The 17,315-nt window shown below is 52.0% G+C and overlaps 1 protein-coding gene across 1 annotated transcript in view; it reads left to right on the top strand.

Annotated features, from left to right (window-relative positions):
• Positions 1-17,105, top strand: part of LOC147190546 (AT-rich interactive domain-containing protein 1A-like) — a 32,102-nt gene extending 14,997 nt beyond the window's left edge. Inside the window, exons 5-20 of the mRNA XM_086136385.1 lie at positions 7,127-7,367; positions 7,781-7,870; positions 7,970-8,140; positions 8,456-8,759; positions 9,179-9,321; positions 9,391-9,488; positions 9,599-9,808; positions 9,878-10,082; positions 11,498-11,630; positions 11,863-12,038; positions 12,124-12,253; positions 12,334-12,453; positions 12,742-12,838; positions 12,923-13,742; positions 13,888-14,018; positions 14,147-17,105. Of these exons, the coding sequence (XP_085992511.1) occupies positions 7,127-7,367; positions 7,781-7,870; positions 7,970-8,140; positions 8,456-8,759; positions 9,179-9,321; positions 9,391-9,488; positions 9,599-9,808; positions 9,878-10,082; positions 11,498-11,630; positions 11,863-12,038; positions 12,124-12,253; positions 12,334-12,453; positions 12,742-12,838; positions 12,923-13,742; positions 13,888-14,018; positions 14,147-15,922 (4,845 nt within the window). The 3' untranslated portion in view covers positions 15,923-17,105. The remainder of the gene's footprint in view (positions 1-7,126; positions 7,368-7,780; positions 7,871-7,969; positions 8,141-8,455; positions 8,760-9,178; positions 9,322-9,390; positions 9,489-9,598; positions 9,809-9,877; positions 10,083-11,497; positions 11,631-11,862; positions 12,039-12,123; positions 12,254-12,333; positions 12,454-12,741; positions 12,839-12,922; positions 13,743-13,887; positions 14,019-14,146) is intronic.
• Positions 17,106-17,315: the final 210 nt, after the last annotated feature.

The following is a 17,315-nucleotide window of genomic DNA, read 5'->3' as shown; positions in this document are numbered from 1 at the left end:
CAGCAGCGTTCGCAAAACTTCAAAGCCGCGAATACAGGAAAAGTCTTTAGAAATGATCATGCCTCCAAAACGTATCAACGGCGTACGTGTGAGTGTGTCAATTCAAAACTTTGAGGGTGAAACACGGCACTGTCGCGTTGCCATCCTATTAAGGCCATGCTGTACAATGACGGTTCATGTATTCAGTATTGGGTAAGTGCCAAAAAGTGTCGCTGCGTTGCTTTCTGGCCCCTCGTCCACACCCACCAGTACAGTGCAGCTCAGCCTGTGGCTCACGGCTAGCGATCTGCTTTGGGCAGGATTTCAAACGCATTTGAAAGGAAGATACATTTTTGTATATTTTCATGGGGAAAAAAATATGCATTCAACGTTGTTGTTTGTTGATGTGGGGATCGTTATTTTATTGGAGAACTTACTCCCAGCAGTTTTCCAATGTCATTGGATATATCACCTTTATTGAACGAGATAAAACCCATGAAGAGCGGCCTCTTTCACCTGCCCCAAAACACTGAAAAGGGAAAACATGCAAAAAGTTTCAACATAAATGTTGGCGTCTGTTCCCATTTACACAAAACATGAGCAGAATGGGAACCAAACCGTGACCACTATTTACCCATTTCGTCATTGACATACATAATGGCAAATGCTATTCAAGATCGTTTGATCTTGGTCCACAAACTTTTTTTTCTCCTCTCTCTCGTCCACAAACTTTTTTTTTTCCTCTCTCTCAATTACTGGCCTGGTATGCAAATTGCATTTTTTTTCTCCATATGAACCAATCATAGCTGTAGCCTGACCCCCTTGTTTCCTTGAAAATTGCATTATGTGGACTTGTTGGTTTTACCTGCGCTCTCCTCGTCTTCGACTCTGCCCTACCCAAAACCCACCGAGCACAGATTGCACTCATATCCAGTGTATAGCCAAAGCTCTGGGCCCACCCGCATGAAAAAGCAAACCCCCCAGTCCCTCTGACCAAATGATCTTTAATAAGGCACGACTGCTGATTGTGGATCTGGCCCTGTTCACAGCCCGTTCTCGCTTCCTTCAAAGCCTCGCATTGCCTGCTCAGCCCAGCCCAGCTCGGTGCTCCTGCGGCAGCTAAGCTTGTTTTTGCGACATAGCTCTGGAGCAATCATCCTGACAAGGCCGGCCCACTACCCTCCCGCACCCCTCCCTCTCCCTTTCACTCTCTCTCAGCCCAACCCCCCTCTCTGCCTTCTTTTTATTTCTTCTAATATTGCATGTTGGTATTTTTGCTTCCTTTGGTTCTGTTCTTTTCAGCTTTGTGTTCATGCCTCTCTCATCCAGCTCTCTAAATTCTTTTTTTCTCCTTGCCTTGCCTGTGTTCTGCCCCACCACCTCCCACCCCTCCACATCTCGTCCTCCTCTTTCTCGTTGGCTCCCTGCTTCAGTAAATCAGCTTTCATAACGCTGTGCAGCGCAGCCTTGTTTTGCGAGGCTGTGACGCTGGCTTATTCAGAGTGCGGGGCCGGTTTCCTGTTGCTATTCTGGGGCCCTTGCTTCCTGTGTCGACTTGTATTATTCAGATTCCCGGGCGCCTCTCCGTCACTCCCTCCCCTACCCATCCTGCCTTCTCAACCCCCCCACCCCCACCCTCACCCTCCCCATATGTGTGATTTTAAATTCATGTACTCGAGAAAATTCAATGTGCTGACAAAGTGTGTTGTTTTTGCTTTTTTTGTCGCTCGGGTGAACTGGTTTGTTGACGGCTAGTGAGTGAGCGCTCTCTTTGCGCTCTAGTGTGAGCCTGCACACAGATTCCCCTCCCCACTGCCTCACTTCTTTGCTGCTCACTCTCACACACTCTCTCGCGCCCCTCCCCTCTGCCTCCATTTGTGCTAGGCTGAGCTAGTTTTGCAGCACAAAGACTGTGGCTGACTGCAGCACTGCCTGTCTGTCCCCTCGGCGTTCTACCAGCCCCCCCCCCCCCATCCCGGAACTCGCTTGGATGGATGAGAGGGTCCCCACAATGAAATTACCCCTCACTCTGCCAAATAAACCCTTGCTATATAATCCCCCCCCCCCACACACACACACATCCACCATCCCCCTGCTAGATATTAGGTGATTTTTGCAGCGCCCTCTAGATACCCGGAATGTGTGACAGCACTGTGGGGGGGGGGGGGGGGATTCTCTGTAAAGCAGGCAGCAGACTGGCTTTAGCCCCTCCCCCCAAACACCTCCCCTCCCCATCCACATCTCCCTGAGGCCCCACCATCCCTCTGCTCTGTGAAGACCAGAAGCCTTCAACGAAGGCTGGGCAGCTGCCTACCTCGCTGGGGCATCTGTGCTCTGCTCTGCGAGTCCTCATTACCATTGTGATGACCACAAAAGGCCCTCCAACACACACACATAAACACCCTCCCACCGTTTTCCATCAGGCGACACACAGAATGTTGCAGTGTTTGTCCCACCTTTATTGTCCCCCCAGAACTCCAATTAGGCTAATGTGGAGCATTTAAAGCGTAACTCCTCACCTTCTGATTCCAATTCTCTCCTGGGTAAAAAAAATCCCGATTCTAAATGTTCTCCTCCAAACCTCTTACCGATGTATGCTTCATGATTTCACCCATGTGGCTGCCGGTGACGAACGAGTGTAATGGTGACATATGGGCAGATACTCATATGTGGTCGTAACCTGCGTGCGTGTGGGTTCATTGTTTTATCCCCCTTGTTCGTTTCTTTTTCCACCCCTAAGCCTTGAGAGTCACCTATTGAACGCTCCACATAGGGCACGACTTGTGCCGAGTGTCCCATCTTCCTGTGCTGGATGTGAACAACTATCATGGCTGCTTCTTGCTGCATGAGGCAAGGGCCTTCCTTGCCTTGCTTTCTCTTCCTTTCACTGCCACTTCTTTCCCTCTCAGTGGAATGGGAGTGCCCCCTTATGGTTGAGCTCAGCCCTGCAAAACCTCGTGCCCGGACTGAATCGGGCCTCTACCGAAGCTTCGGCAACCCGGCAAGATCCGGGTTGCCATCCGGCGTTTCGAGGTGCCGTTGTTTACATGCCGGAGATGATTCGTCATCTCCTCTGGGGGACAGACACTTTCATTGTGATCTTATTCATATTGAGTCACGAGCAGCCTCGGCGGCTGGAATATCAAAGCAAATGGCTGTCTGAAGTGCTAATTGCAGTGTCAGGGTGTGTGACAAACAAACAGATGTGTGAAGTCTTCGAGGTTGACTGGTTTTCTCCACCCTGGTTGCGAGTGTGTGATTAAATAAGTGGCGCCTTTTGAGGTGTCTCCCGTTCCAAGAACGGACCTCCTCCAGGCTGCTGCTTCTTCTTCGTCGTCATCTCCTTTTGTAGTAGCTTGACTGTGCAGTGACCCTGGCAAGCACGCAGGGAGGCCCGGGAGTGAGTGACAAGACAGAGATGGCAGCAGCCAGCCAGCCAGCGGGGCGGGGGTGGGGGAGACGAGGGGCTGTCTCGGCCCCGAATGTGTCAAGCACGTGGATCTCGGTAACCATGGCAGCCGTGGCGATGCAAGCCATACTCCTCTCTCTCTTGAGCACATGAAGAGGTTTTTTTTTTTTTTAATTGGTTTCCCCTCCAGTAGTAGATTGTTTGACTGACAGGTGAACTCTGACCAGGTCACACCGAGCTCCTTAGCACCAGATCTAGTTCCACGACTGGTCTGTGTCACACATTCCAGATATGTGTCATTATCTCAAGGCCGCTTACTCTCTACTCCCACTCGCAGGCACTTAAAAAAAAAAAAAAGAGAGAAAGAAAGAGGGAGAAAAAAGGAGAGCGAGTGGCTGGCTTGGCAGACTAATGGCTGTGGTCGGGCTTGACTGACTCAGTGAAGTAATCTGCAAATGGAATACATTAAGACAGGCAGAGGAGAGGGCGCATGACTCAGGAGATGTGGAGAACACGGGAATTGGCCTGCGTCCATACGATAATTGCATTTCCCACCCAGCCCCCCAAAAATTTGTCCTTAAAATTCATTCCCCCTCTCGTTTATATTCTAAATCCAAATGAAATAAAAATCGCATCCCCTCCCTGGCTTCAAGCATCACGATAGTTTGTCGTCTTCCCGTTGTGAGGTTCCATGTTAGGCAGAGCTGGGGAAGCACAAAATGGCTGCCATCAAGGGAAGATTGAAGCTCTGCGGGGAAAAGAGTTGTGGATTTCTCCTTTCTGCGCTTTTTAAAATGTCATAAGAATAGCATTTATCTGCGCTTTAAAAAAAAAATTACATGTCGTCACAATATCTTTCACAGAGCATTGTAACTTGCGCTTCCACGGCAACCTTACCATCACTCGACACCTCCACCCCCTCGGCGCTCTGATCTTTGCTACTCGCCGTCCTTTCCCTTCTCATTAAGACTGTTGAATATTACAAGGCACGGCAGCATTACAATCACCGTAAATAAGCCCCCCCTCCCTTCCCCATCACTCCCTCCTCTGCTCCTCGCTGTCCGGGCCTGTGCAGTCAGCAGAGTGTGCTGTGTGCGCGTGCGAGCACTATTGAGTCGGGGAAAATCGATGGCTGCAGAGTGGTGGGAGTGTGGAATGGAGCGTTTGTGTTTTCCAGTGCTGTTGGCTGTGTACTACGCCTGCACTGATTGGGACTCTGGGGCCAGAGCTGGCGCTTACAGGCATTTACCTAATTTTAAAGGGGCAAGAAGACCTGTTTTAAGTACAGTGGCACCTTGATTTGCTGTGGCACTAGATGTTGATGTGTAATGAAATAGGCATGACTGTTCCATCTCGTTTTTGCTGAGTTGAACTTATTGTCAAAAGGTGGTAGCTCTCGTTCCCATTTGATCTGCTATTGGCCTCCAAAAACATCAGGGAAGCGGTGATCGGTTAGTTTTCCTCACCGGAATTGTCCATGAATGGAAAAAGAGGGAAATAATGAGCTTTTCCTTTGTGTAACAGACATATCATGGAAAAGACACGACTGGTGGAGCTCATTTGTTGCTGACTCGTCCCTTTGTGAAATTGTCAGACATGACTCGTACGACTTGTCTGAAACAAGCAGATCTCGTTTGTTGTGCTACCAAAAGTCTCCTCCATTGTTTTTCCTGCGTCAGGCTCGTTCATTGCTTTTTAGGGAAAAAAGGAAAACATATATCAGTTGCTTTTTCTTTGTGGAATTTTAGTCGGAGGTCAGATGGTCTTCCCTCGTGAAATGAGCGTATTGACAGAGCCAAGATGTTGCTTCTTCCCTATGGCAATGGCAGCTTGTTTGTTGGCATCTAAAATGGATTCCCTCGTTTTCGTTTTTGAAAATGACAATGAGAACAGAACGGACATGACAAATCAAGCCTGTTTGTTGACTCCCGCCTCAAATCCAGTTCCAACTTTCTGCCTTCTTTCTTGCTCGTCTGTCCGAAGTGTCTCCGGCTGTCAGCCATTTGCAGCGATACTGACAGGCCCCCTTTGCCCCCCTGAGTGGTAGCAACACGAATTGACCCTCGACCCTTTTCGTCTTGGGGCCTGGGGCTGGCCGAGCGATGGAAATGCATGTCTGAACAATGGAAGGACTCTTTTGAGGGTGACGGCTACCAAGGTGGTCATTGTGCTGGCCAGCAGACACATGACCGGTCTTGTGATGTCTCAGTGGAACTTGGGGTGGGAGGTCGAATGTCAGCCAGCAAGGATGATCTCTGAGCCATAGTCGGCACAAATGTTTGCAATAAATCGTGAAATTCAAAACTGGTCTATTCCAACATTTTTACAACTGCAGTATTCGAATGATTATCCCATGAAGTCATCGGACAAAACGGATTTTGGGGGGATTGTTTGTTTTCATTGTTATTATACTACCAAAACGTGCATGTGAGGTTGCAGGCATTATTATTTTTTGCTTACTCTGCATTGGCATCGTCATGTTCTACTACCGGTGAGTTTGTATGCACAAATTCCAAAGGTGGGGCCCGCCATGGTCTGGTGAGTGACGTGGGTGTCGGCTGGTGCGGCCACTTCTTTCTGCGCTGAGTGGTGAGTGCGACTGCTGTGGCGTTAGTCGGTGTGGGAAACTGATACCTGCAAAGCCTCCAAGGCAATGATTTTGCTTTGACCTTTGCTTGTTGTGGAATTATGCACCTGATTTGATTAATCGTTGCAGCCTGTGTTTATGTTGAATTGGCATTTAGGATTATCAGTGGTTCGAGAGAATTTTAGAAACCCTTGTTAATGGACAGTGTTGGAAAAATCTGTGAGCTATTCCATTTGAGCGTGGAATAATCCAACATAATAGCCCTGCCTGCTGTGCGTCATATGCTTCACCCGGGCAGGTCAGAGAGGCCTTGGCTTGTTCAGGCAGTCTGGGAAGAGGGGGCTGGGGGGCAGGGAGGGAGGGGCTTGGAAGGCTGTATTGTGAATCAGCACTCTCCTCCTGTCGCTCCCTCTGTGGTTCCTCCATCAGGTCACATCCCCAAAATAGCAACGGGCACCGTTTCAAATGCAAAAACCGCCGGCTTCAGGGGCCGCAGCCAGCCAGCCTTGTGAGCGTGTGAGATTTCTATGGGAATTGTTGGCCACCTTCCAGCCAATGCTTTTCCCTCCGCCCCCTGACCCCCCCCCCCCCCTGCCTCCATCCCTCCCTCCCTGCTTCCTCCGATGTGACTGGCAGATGAGTTTGCATTTCTGAGGAAGCACATGGGCTTCATGTGAGCAGCCGGCATGTAAACATGCACCTTCACGCCAGCGTGATTGTCGCTGGCCTTTGTGCTTATGGCTGGCAAGACTCTAAACAACCACACACGGGCGCAACTGCCCCTTTTGAACAATTTGCAGTCAACCGTCGCAAATATCTTGGCCATAAGTAGGGACAAAAAGACACAAGTAATGGGCCTTCACCATACTCCAAACTCTCCCCCTTAAATGTATATAGCTTAGAGATGATTTTCGGAAGAGTTTTCAGAAGCACACCAAAACGGCATTTATGGGAGTTTTTCAGCAAATAGATTGGGAAAGGTCCCACGGGAGGGGGAGTGAACTGCAACAATGCACTTCTGTTAGATTCTCATTTTGAGCCACACTTATGTTTGACTGTGTGCTTGACACAAATTTCGTCCCGAGGGAGAAAAGGAAGCATTGATTTTGACGAAGGTGTTCAAATGCCAACAGTTTGTTCTTTTCTTCCAGGATCTGTCAGGCTCCATCGACGACCTTCCCACCGGCACGGAGGGTGCCCTGAGCCCAGGCGTCAGCACCTCAGGGGTGTCCAGCAGCCAGGGGGAGCAGAGCAACCCCGCCCAGTCCCCTTTCTCGCCGCACACATCGCCCCACCTGCCAGGCATCCGCGGGCCCTCGCCGTCGCCCGTGGGCTCCCCTGCCAGCGTCACGCCCTCTCGCACCGGCCCGCTGTCCCCCGCCGCTGTGCCAGGTCAATAAACACATCCAAATATTTGGAGTGGAGGACGACAAATGGACGCAATTTTTGATCTGCCCGAGTAAGCGGGCGTGAAGAAAAACAACCGCTCTGACTAATTCCAAATGCATTTTCGCTGAGGAGTTGACACGGCGTCAGATGCTGCATGAAAGCAGGAGATATTTCCAAATCCAAAGTGAATGCTGGCACACTCCAAAACGCCAGCGCTCTCATTTGTAATTCATGAACCCACTTGCCGGATGGGAACACAAAGTCTCCCATCGACTATCACAATGCTCGTCAACCATCCACACAGCAGCCAGCGTGTCGGCGGCGGGGTTATCTCTGATGTCTTTTTATTTGGAAACTGCTGTCTGTCATTGCTCGAGCGCCCGTTTGATGTTGGTCCAATTTGCGTGCGCTTCCAGGTAATCAGATGCCTCCCCGGCCGCCCAGTGTCCAGTCAGACAGCATCATGCACTCTTCCATGAACCAGTCGGCCATGGGCCAAGACAGAGGTGAGTGCGGTGGGAATTCGTTGGATGTTCGGGGGTCGTGATCATCGATCACGACCACTCGTGGCGGAAGTTTCCATAATATATTCTCTCTCCCTCCAGTGTACCTGCGTAACCCACAGATGCCCCCTTACGGGTCCCCGGGACAACCTGGCTCTGCCTTATCTCCACGCCAGTCTTCGGGTGGTCAAATGCATAGCGGAATGGGACCCTATCCCCAAAACAACTCCATGGGAAATTATGGCCCTCAGGGGGGCCAGTACGGCCCTCAAGGTGAAGGCACATTAAAAGCAACACTGAGATGCTAGCGCATTGTCGACTGGAATCCCCCTTAAGGGCACAACTGGCAGAATGTGTCGAGAGCCCACAATGTGTGTGTGTGTGTGTCTCACTGTTGGTTAACCAATTATTGCTTTTTATTCGGTATTGTTTCGTGATTTAAAAAAAAAAAACCATGAGTCAGTTCTTAAAAAAGCCATTGATGCACTTGATCACTGATTAGTTTGACACCTCTACACATGGGAATAGATGAGTAAATCACATTTGGCCTCCTGGCCTGCCTAAAATGTTTGACCCTTATACCTCCAGGTTATCCTCGCCCGCCCGGCTACTCAGGGATGCCCAATTCTACCTACCCGAGCGGCCCCGGCATGGGGGGCACCATGAGCCCCATGCCCGGCCAGGGCAGCGGGGCGCCCTATGGAAACATGGCTCCCGGCGGCAGAGTCGGCTCCGGCCAGATGGGCGCCAGGCCCTATGGTCCAGGCATGGGCTCCAACATGGGCAACATGCCTCCTCAGGTGGTATCGGGGATGTGCCCGCCTCCGGGGATGAACAGGAAAGAGGGCGGGCCCTCCATGCACCACGGCCCGACCAATTCCATACACAACAGGTGGGTGCCACGCGACAAGGCAAAATGTGACTCATGGCCTTTGAAGTGCAAATCCTTCAGCAGACTAAGACTGTGAAAAATGATCAGCTTTTCCCACGTGCTGTGTTTAGTTCGAGTACATGGCAGCAGACCAAGTACTTAACTGAGAGAGAGGGAGAGAGTTGGAGGGAGGTAGAGAGAGAGGGAGAGAGCGGATGAGTGAAACACGTCCTTCCCGAGCGAGGATGCCAGATCAGCCTCCAGACATTCAGTCATCGTGATTTTCGCGAATGCTGGAGTCACTCGATATAAAAACGGTGCTTTATTTATCCCCCCCAACCCCACAATGGTAGAACTAAAGTTGCAAAATATAAACATGACTCTGGAAGAAAAGATGATGTGTTACAGTCATCTTTAAGCTTAAAGATTCTCTTAAACAGGCCACCGGGCTACGTCATGAGCCAGGGCATGATGGGCTCAGCTTCTCCATATGGCCCGGCCATGAACAGCATGCACGGGATGATGAACCAGGGAGGTCCGGGTCCTTATCCGATGGGTACAAACATGGGCAACAACACCCCTGGTGAGTACACGAGGCATAGATCAAACTTAATTGCAGCAGGGCACGTACTGTATTTGTTTTCCATTTTAGGAATGGCTCCTGGTTCAGAGTTTGGCATAGACAAAATCAACCAAGCCCAGAAGATGAACAACAAAGTGGACGGGACTCCTAAGACTGAATCCAAAAAGGTGGGCGTTTGCATCGTTTTGCAGGGACACCTTGTCGGGCTTTAAAAAATATATATATACTGTATATATAATTTTTTAAATCTAATCCGATCTTCTTTGGCTCATCCTAGAAGTCCAGCTCCTCAACCATCACCAACGAGAAGATCACTCGCCTGTACGAGTTGGGTCCGGAGCCCGAGAGGAAGATGTGGGTCGATCGCTACCTGGCCTTTGCCGAGGAGAAAGCCATGGGCATGAACAACCTCCCCGCCGTGGGGCGCAAGCCTCTCGATTTGTTCCGACTCTATGTCTCCGTCAAGGAGATCGGAGGCCTCACCCAGGTATGCCAGACTGTAGTTGGCCCTTTGTGGCGTCCTTGAACCGCAACTTTCTCACGGTCACTCGCCCAGGTGAACAAGAACAAGAAATGGCGGGAGCTCGCCACCAACCTCAACGTGGGCACGTCGAGCAGCGCGGCCAGTTCCCTCAAGAAGCAGTACATCCAGTGTTTGTACGCCTTCGAGTGCAAGATCGAGCGTGGCGAGGAGCCGCCCCCGGACTTTTTCAATACGGACACCAAAAAGAACCAGCCTAAGATCCAGCCCCCCAGCCCTGGTGTGTAACTAAGCCGGCGCTCGATCTGCCGAATGACTGTTTCTTCCCAAATTTGCGCAGAAAAATCAAAGGATGCCACTAGAATCAGTTGGATCTTCTGCACGTTTCATTTAGTGAACATATTCAACCCAATCTGGTGTTGGTAAAAGCATTACAAAGCAATTAAAGCTTAGCGATGACCAAAAGTCACAGTCAAGGATGAGTTAGGATTTTTGCCAGCAGCCCTGTATCACCATTAAAAGAGATCTGCCCTTGTACGCAGCAGCAGAAGAATCATCATCATGTCTCCACATTGAGACCCAAAACAAGAGCAATGTGTACAAAGCTTGACACAGAGTAGAAAATAGAGCCATGAGCCATGATTTTTATTTTTAAAATTTTCTCGCCTTGTCTTCTCCTGCCTTGCTACCAAATGTCAAATGTAAGTAGCACAATGGAGGCAAATGACACCGGCCGTGTCAATTGATAGTTTTGTTCGATGGTGCGGGCTGCAAACGGCTACTTTTTGCACCAATGGAGCAGCAACGCATACAAACGACACAAGGAGAGAATGCACACAGGCATGTATTCTCTCTGCTTTGTCAACACACTGACTAGAAGTGGAGTTTGCAAGTTGCTCTTTTGCCTCTGCTTCTTGCTCTTCATGGTGCAACATCTCGACCACGATAGCTCAGTGCTGCCTGGGCTGTTATGGCGCAATGTGGTCCGACACTGAAGGCATACAACTCTCCATTTGGACCGGCCTGTATCCTTACTTTCAAAACCTAGAAACGATTGTTTAAGAATTGGCAGTGTAGCGAATGGGCGTTTACTGTACTTCGGGGTGCTTGTCATCTGGCACTGGTTCGGTTGAAGGAAGGGAAGGGTGGGGGCGGCGGTTTCACATTCGCCGCCTGATTGGTGCCTGGCCCAAGGCTACAAAGGAAACACTCCCCGGAGATTAGTACTGAGCCAGAAATGATGAATGGAGAGGGGCGGGGGGAGACGCTGGAGTGTGTAAAAGTCACACTTTTACCCCCGTAGAAGGGAAATCCCTGCCGGAGGGGGGAGAAGAGGGGGAAGGGTTGGTGTGAGAGAGGCACGATGGTGACGTGAGACACTGAATAAGCGTAACCTGGCATTGACCCCAGCGCGCTTGTGTGTGTGTGTGTGTGTGTGTGTACACGCGCCGCGATTTAATGAATGGGAAGCCATGAGTCATCAGACTTGAGTCCTGAGCAGGAGCACGATAGTGTGTCTCACACACAAACACAAACGGGCATCATGCGCACATACGAGAGTCACCGACTTGACAGCCCGCCTGGCCGTTTGTCATTGTCACAAGTGGAGAACTCTTTTCCTGGTGACTTCCAAGAGATTGTGATGGAGGCTTTATTTTGGGAATGCAGGTTCAATGTGTGCCCTTATTTTTGCAGCTGGTTCTGGATCGCTCCAAGGCCCCCAGACTCCTCAGTCCACCAGTAGCTCCATGGCGGAGGGGGGAGAACTGAAGCCTCCCACCCCGGCCTCCACCCCCCACACACAAATGCCTCCCATGCCCGGCGCCAGGTACGACTCGGACACGACATCGTTGCAATTAATGCTCGAGGGTGTTTTTTGACACCGGATGGCTCAAGTGACACAATTGAACATTGATTTGCTTTCGTGTGTCACATTTGCGATATGCAGCAAATTGTTTCCAAGTCTCACTCGGGGCCTCTTTCTTTTTAATGAGCTGCGGGCAATTGTGAATGCTTGTGGCCATTCAACTTTTGGCTGATGATTTGTTGGTTTGTTTTAGGAGTAGCGTCAATTTGCAGGACCCCTTTGCCGACGGCAGCGACCCGGCATTTTCCCGAAGGAACGCCATGACCCCCAATTCTCAGAATTACCAACCCGGAATGGGCGGCCCCGAAATGATGGGTCGGATGGGTCCCTATGAGTCCAACAAGGACCCCTTTGGTGGTATGAGGAAAGGTGAATGGACCCACCAACTAAGTTTGTTGACATGCTAAAAAGGGAAACTGACAATGTGTTTTGTTTTTTTTTACTTTTCACGAAGCTGGGGAACAATTCTTGCCACCCGGTCCTAACAGTGGGATGGGGGAACCGTACAGCAGAGGCCCACCGGGACCCATGGGAAATCTGCCAATGGGCCAGAGGCAACAATATCCTTACGGATATGACCGCAGGTACAGAGTCGACCGTGGAATTTTGGGGTAGAATTCTGTCTCCTCCAGTGAGATGACACATGCTCAATGTCAACGCACAGGCAAGAGTCAGGCATGGGTCCCGACGGCAGCATGGGGCCCGGGGCCGCTCAGCCCAACATGATGCCTTCCGGAGCTGAGGCGGGGATGTACTCGCCGAGCCGACCGCCACCCCAACAACGGTATTGACTGAGATTTGACATTAAGCTTTGTCAAATCCACACTTTCTGCACATTTCTTAACGTATGAAATCATTGTGCCAGGGGAAACGATTTGTATTATGACAAATCTATCTAACCAATCAAATTATTTCGAGACTTTGTACTTTTCTTAACGTGAATATGCACACAGCAATACAAGTTACACAAAAGTTTGAAACGGCATTTTAAACCATTTTACCAGTTCAGCGTGACACAATTTCATCCCTCGTCTGCGCAATGAAAGTGAGTGACTTTTGCATGGGTCCCCAGACACGACTCGTATGCCAATCAGTACCCTGGCCAAGGCGCGCCCCCTGGTGGCCCGTACCCAAACCAACAACCGGGAATGTATGCACAGCAGCAACCGGTGAGGGATGTTCAGAGTCCGATTGAGATTCAAGATATGTGAGGTTTTAAGGGAGATTAAAAAAGGATGTCTGTTTCTCGACAGAACTACAAGCGTCCCGTTGACGGTAGCTACGGCCCCCCCGCCAAGCGCCATGAGGGAGAAATGTACAACGTCCCTTACAGTGGTCAACAGCCCGCAGGACCTCAATCATCAGGGCCCCAGGGCCAGCAGGACATGTACAATCAGTACAACGCCTACCCTGGAGGGGAGCGGAGACCCCCGGGCCCGCAGAACCAGTTCCCCTTTCCCTTCGGCCGGGACCGCGGCTCGTCATCCGGGGGGCCCAATTCCCAATCGCCCATGCCTCCCCAGATGATGGCGAATCCCATGCCCTCGGTTCCCGACGGGCCCCAGGGCCCCGTGTGGCAGGGCCGCAACGAAATGGGCTACCCCAGCTATCACAACCGCCAGGGCCCACCCGTGCCCAGCCAGGCGCCCGGCTACCACGGCATGAACCGCTCTGAGGAGATGATGTCATCGGATCAGCGTATGAACCACGAGGGCCCGTGGCCCGGCCACGTCAACCAGCGGCAACCGCCCTTCGGACCCGGCGGGTCCGGCCCGCCCATGACGAGACCCCTCCCGTCGACTTATCAGACATCGCAGAACCATATTCCTCAGGTGTCCAGTCCGGCACCCATGCCGCGGCCGATGGAGAGTAGGACGTCACCCAGCAAGTCCCCGTACATGCATCCGGGCATCAAAGTGCAGAAAGCCGGACCTCCGGTCCCCGCCTCCCACATTGGACAGGCGCCCGTGCAGCAGCCGATGATGCGGCGAGATGTGGGCTTTCCTCCCGGCTCCGTGGAATGCTCCCAACCGCACCTCAAGCCGCGAAGACGGCTAACCATGAAGGACATCGGTATGCAATGTCAACTCCTATTTTTAATTGAGAAGCACCCACAAGCCTTGTCTGTCTCAAAGTGCCCCGTGATGTTGTCATCTACCGTGTGCAAATGTGGGTTCCCTTGTTTGTGGCTCATTTTGATTCTGTTGTTGGTTGACAGGCACACCTGAAGCATGGCGTGTGATGATGTCACTAAAGTCAGGGTTGCTAGCGGAGAGCACCTGGGCCTTGGACACCATCAACATCTTACTCTATGATGACAGTAGCATCACCACGTTTAACTTATGCCAGGTACGTTCCACAAACCGGAACCCTGGATGAAGAAATGGGGTCGGGGCTCAATCAGGTTTGGAGAAGGCAGCCATAAACGGGCAGGAACATTGTTTGACGGCACCCTGTTTTGCTTTCCAATTTGGCAGCTGCCTGGATTCCTGGAGCTGCTGGTGGAATACTTCAGGAGGTGCCTGATCGAGATCTTCGGCATCCTGAAGGAGTACGAAGTGGGCGACCCCGGGCAGCGAACACTCCTCGACCCCAATGCCGCCGAAGACTCTGACGATGACATGCCGATGCCGGAAGGAGAAGGCATCGACACGGACGAGGAGGAGGACGAAGACGATGCGCCGGACGACACCAGGGTGCAGGTGCAGGTGAAGGAGGAAGAGGAGGAAGAGGTGATGGAGGAGAGGTCCCAGAAAGACGAGGACGAAATCAAGGAGAAGTCGAGGGTCAAGGAACCCGCTACCTCAGGGTCTTCCCAGGACCCCAATGCGGAGAAGCCCAGGCAGGCGAGCAAGTTCGACAGACTCCCCATCAAGGTGGTGCGCAAGAAGAACCCCTTCCAGGGCAGTCGGCCGTCCAAGCTGGGACAGCGCCAGAGCTTTGACAGCGGCCTGGTCCACTGGAGCGTCGGCGGCGGTGACATCACCGAGCACATCCAGACGCACTTCGAGAGCCGCGTCGGGCGCCTCAAGGCCCGCAAGCGCTTGCCCAAGGAGACCAGAGCGGGACGGGAGGTCCCGGAGCCGCTGCCGCCGGCCGCCGGCGCACCGGTGACCGCCACCATCGACGACGTCCTGTCGGCACGGCCGGGCTCAGTCACGGAGGAGGCGGTGCGCGGCGGCGCCGAGGAGCAGAAGGAGAACGGCAAGTACCTGTTCAGCATCAACCCCGAGCTCCAGAGCCGGCGCAACGTGAAGATCCTCGAGGACGAGCCGCACAGCAAAGACGAGACTCCGCTCAGCACGCTGGCCGACTGGCAGGACTCGCTGGCGCGGCGCTGCGTCTGCGTGTCCAACATCGTGCGCAGCCTCTCCTTCGTGCCCGGCAACGACCAAGAGATGTCCAAGCACCCCGGTCTTCTTTTGCTGCTGGGGCGCCTGGTTCTGCTGCACCACCGGCACCCCGAGCGCAAGCAGGCGCCCGTAACCTACGAGAAGGAGGACGAGGAGGATGAGGGCGTGAGCTGCGAGCGCGACGAGTGGTGGTGGGACTGCCTGGAGGTCCTGCGGGAGAATTGCCTGGTGACTTTGGCCAACATCTCGGGCCAGCTGGACCTCTCTGTGTACTCTGAGAGCATTTGCCTGCCCCTCCTGGACGGCCTCCTCCACTGGGCCGTGTGCCCCTCGGCCGAGGCCCTGGACCCCTTCCCCACGCTGGGCCCGCACGGCTCGCTGTCGCCGCAGAGACTGGTCCTGGAGACCCTGAGCAAGCTGAGCATCCAGGACAACAACGTGGACCTGATCCTGGCCACGCCGCCCTTCAGCCGCCTGGAGAAGCTGTACGGCGCCCTGGTGCGGCTGGTGGGCGAGCGCAAGGTGGCGGTGTGCCGCGAGATGGCCGTGGTGCTGCTGGCCAACCTGGCGCACGGCGACAGCCTGGCGGCGCGTGCCATCGCCGTGCAGAAAGGCAGCGTGGGGAACCTGCTGGGCTTCCTGGAGGACAGCCTGGCCGCCACGCAGTACCAGCAGAGTCAGAGCACGCTGCTGCAGATGCAGGCGCACTTTGAGCCCACCAGCGTGGACATGATGCGCAGGGCGGCGCGCGCCCTCCACGCCCTGGCCCGGCTGGAGGAGAACCACTCAGAGTTCACGCTGTACGAATCACGGCTGCTGGACGTGTCCGTATCGCCACTCATGAACTCGGCCGTCTCGCAGGTCATCTGCGACGTACTCTTCCTGGTCGGCCAGTCATGACAGCCGTGGAAGTCCTCCTTCTCTTCTCCCCGCGCCCCGACTTTTTTGTGAGCAGAACTTTTGACTGTCCTTTTTTTTTTTTTTTTTTTTTTAATTTATGCAAAATCACCTCGGATTCCACTGTTTTTTCCTCCCCCTACCGCGAAAAGGAAGGAATACCATGAAGTAGACAGATAACCGCAGGAGACGAATGGGATGCTCTTAGCCCTGAAAGGACGTGTTTTTTAATGAAAAAAGAAAAAGTCCAGAAAAAAAATAACTGTAACCAAAGTTGCTGTCTCGTTTACAGTCAGTTTTGGGGATGCTTGCTTTCTCCCCCCGAGGACTCGGGATTGCTGTAAAGCTCTGCCCCCTACCCGCGCCCTGCATATACACACACACACACACACAGGAACCACATCCGGGTGCGGACATGTGTGCTCTCCTGTGCAGTAGGTTCTAGGACTGTTTTTTTTTTTTTTTGTTTTGTTTGTTTTGTTTTTTCCTCCCTGTACTGTACACCTTCAAAGAAAGTGTCGACATACTGTAATACTGTTTCACACTGAGATACGCCGACTTGGCAGCAAACTAGTTTTTATGTGGAAGGTGACAATGGCTAACAACTCCCTCCTCAAAGTACGGTCAACCTACAGCACCCCGACCTCTTCTTCTCTTTTTTCCTTTGATTGTATGAATTGTATTAGGACTGGTCCTCGGCACTAGATCCAAGCAGACCCGCCAGGCTGCGCTGGGTGTGGAGTGTGTGTGTGTGTGTGTGTGTGTGTGTTTGTGTGCGTGCGTGCGCGCATGCACACACACACACCATGTTGTACATGAATTACCCCCTTTCCATCTCTCTCCCTGTCCCTTCACCGTTTTTAAAAATTACCACTTAACACACAAGACACACGAGACTGTCTGGTGCGGCTGTAGAGAATATAACGACAAAAAAAATTGTCTGAGTAACAACTAGACCTTGATGAAGAAAAACATTTTCCCCCCAGTGATGCAGATTCTGCATATTTGTATTTCAGATGATGTAGCTAAAAACTTGATGTAAACCCCCCCTCCCAATTTTTTTGCTCCCCCCAACCCTCCTGCCTTTTTTTTTTTTTTTTGCTCAATGAATATCATTTATTCAGTATCAAATCTTTATACTATATGTTCCACGTGTTAAAAATAAATGTACATTAAATCTTGCTAAGAGCTTGGCTGTGGATTTATTCAGTAACAATTGAAAGTGGTATTTTGGAGCCTTTCCTCAAACGCATACACGATGAGGAAATGCCATACCGTGTTTCGCTATTAGAGGATAGAGACCAGGCTCTGCTGTAAGTAACCCCCCCACCTCCCAAATCTATGAATGATTGACAGCAGCTTCAAGGTTTTGACTGACTGTAGATGCCCCCAAGAT

The sequence above is a fragment of the Hippocampus guttulatus genome, chromosome 18, assembly GCF_054856545.1.
Source record: "Hippocampus guttulatus isolate MCC_2025c chromosome 18, RoL_Hgut_1.0, whole genome shotgun sequence".
In the NCBI taxonomy this organism is placed as follows: domain Eukaryota; kingdom Metazoa; phylum Chordata; class Actinopteri; order Syngnathiformes; family Syngnathidae; genus Hippocampus; species Hippocampus guttulatus.
This window is presented reverse-complemented; position numbering and strand designations above follow the sequence as displayed.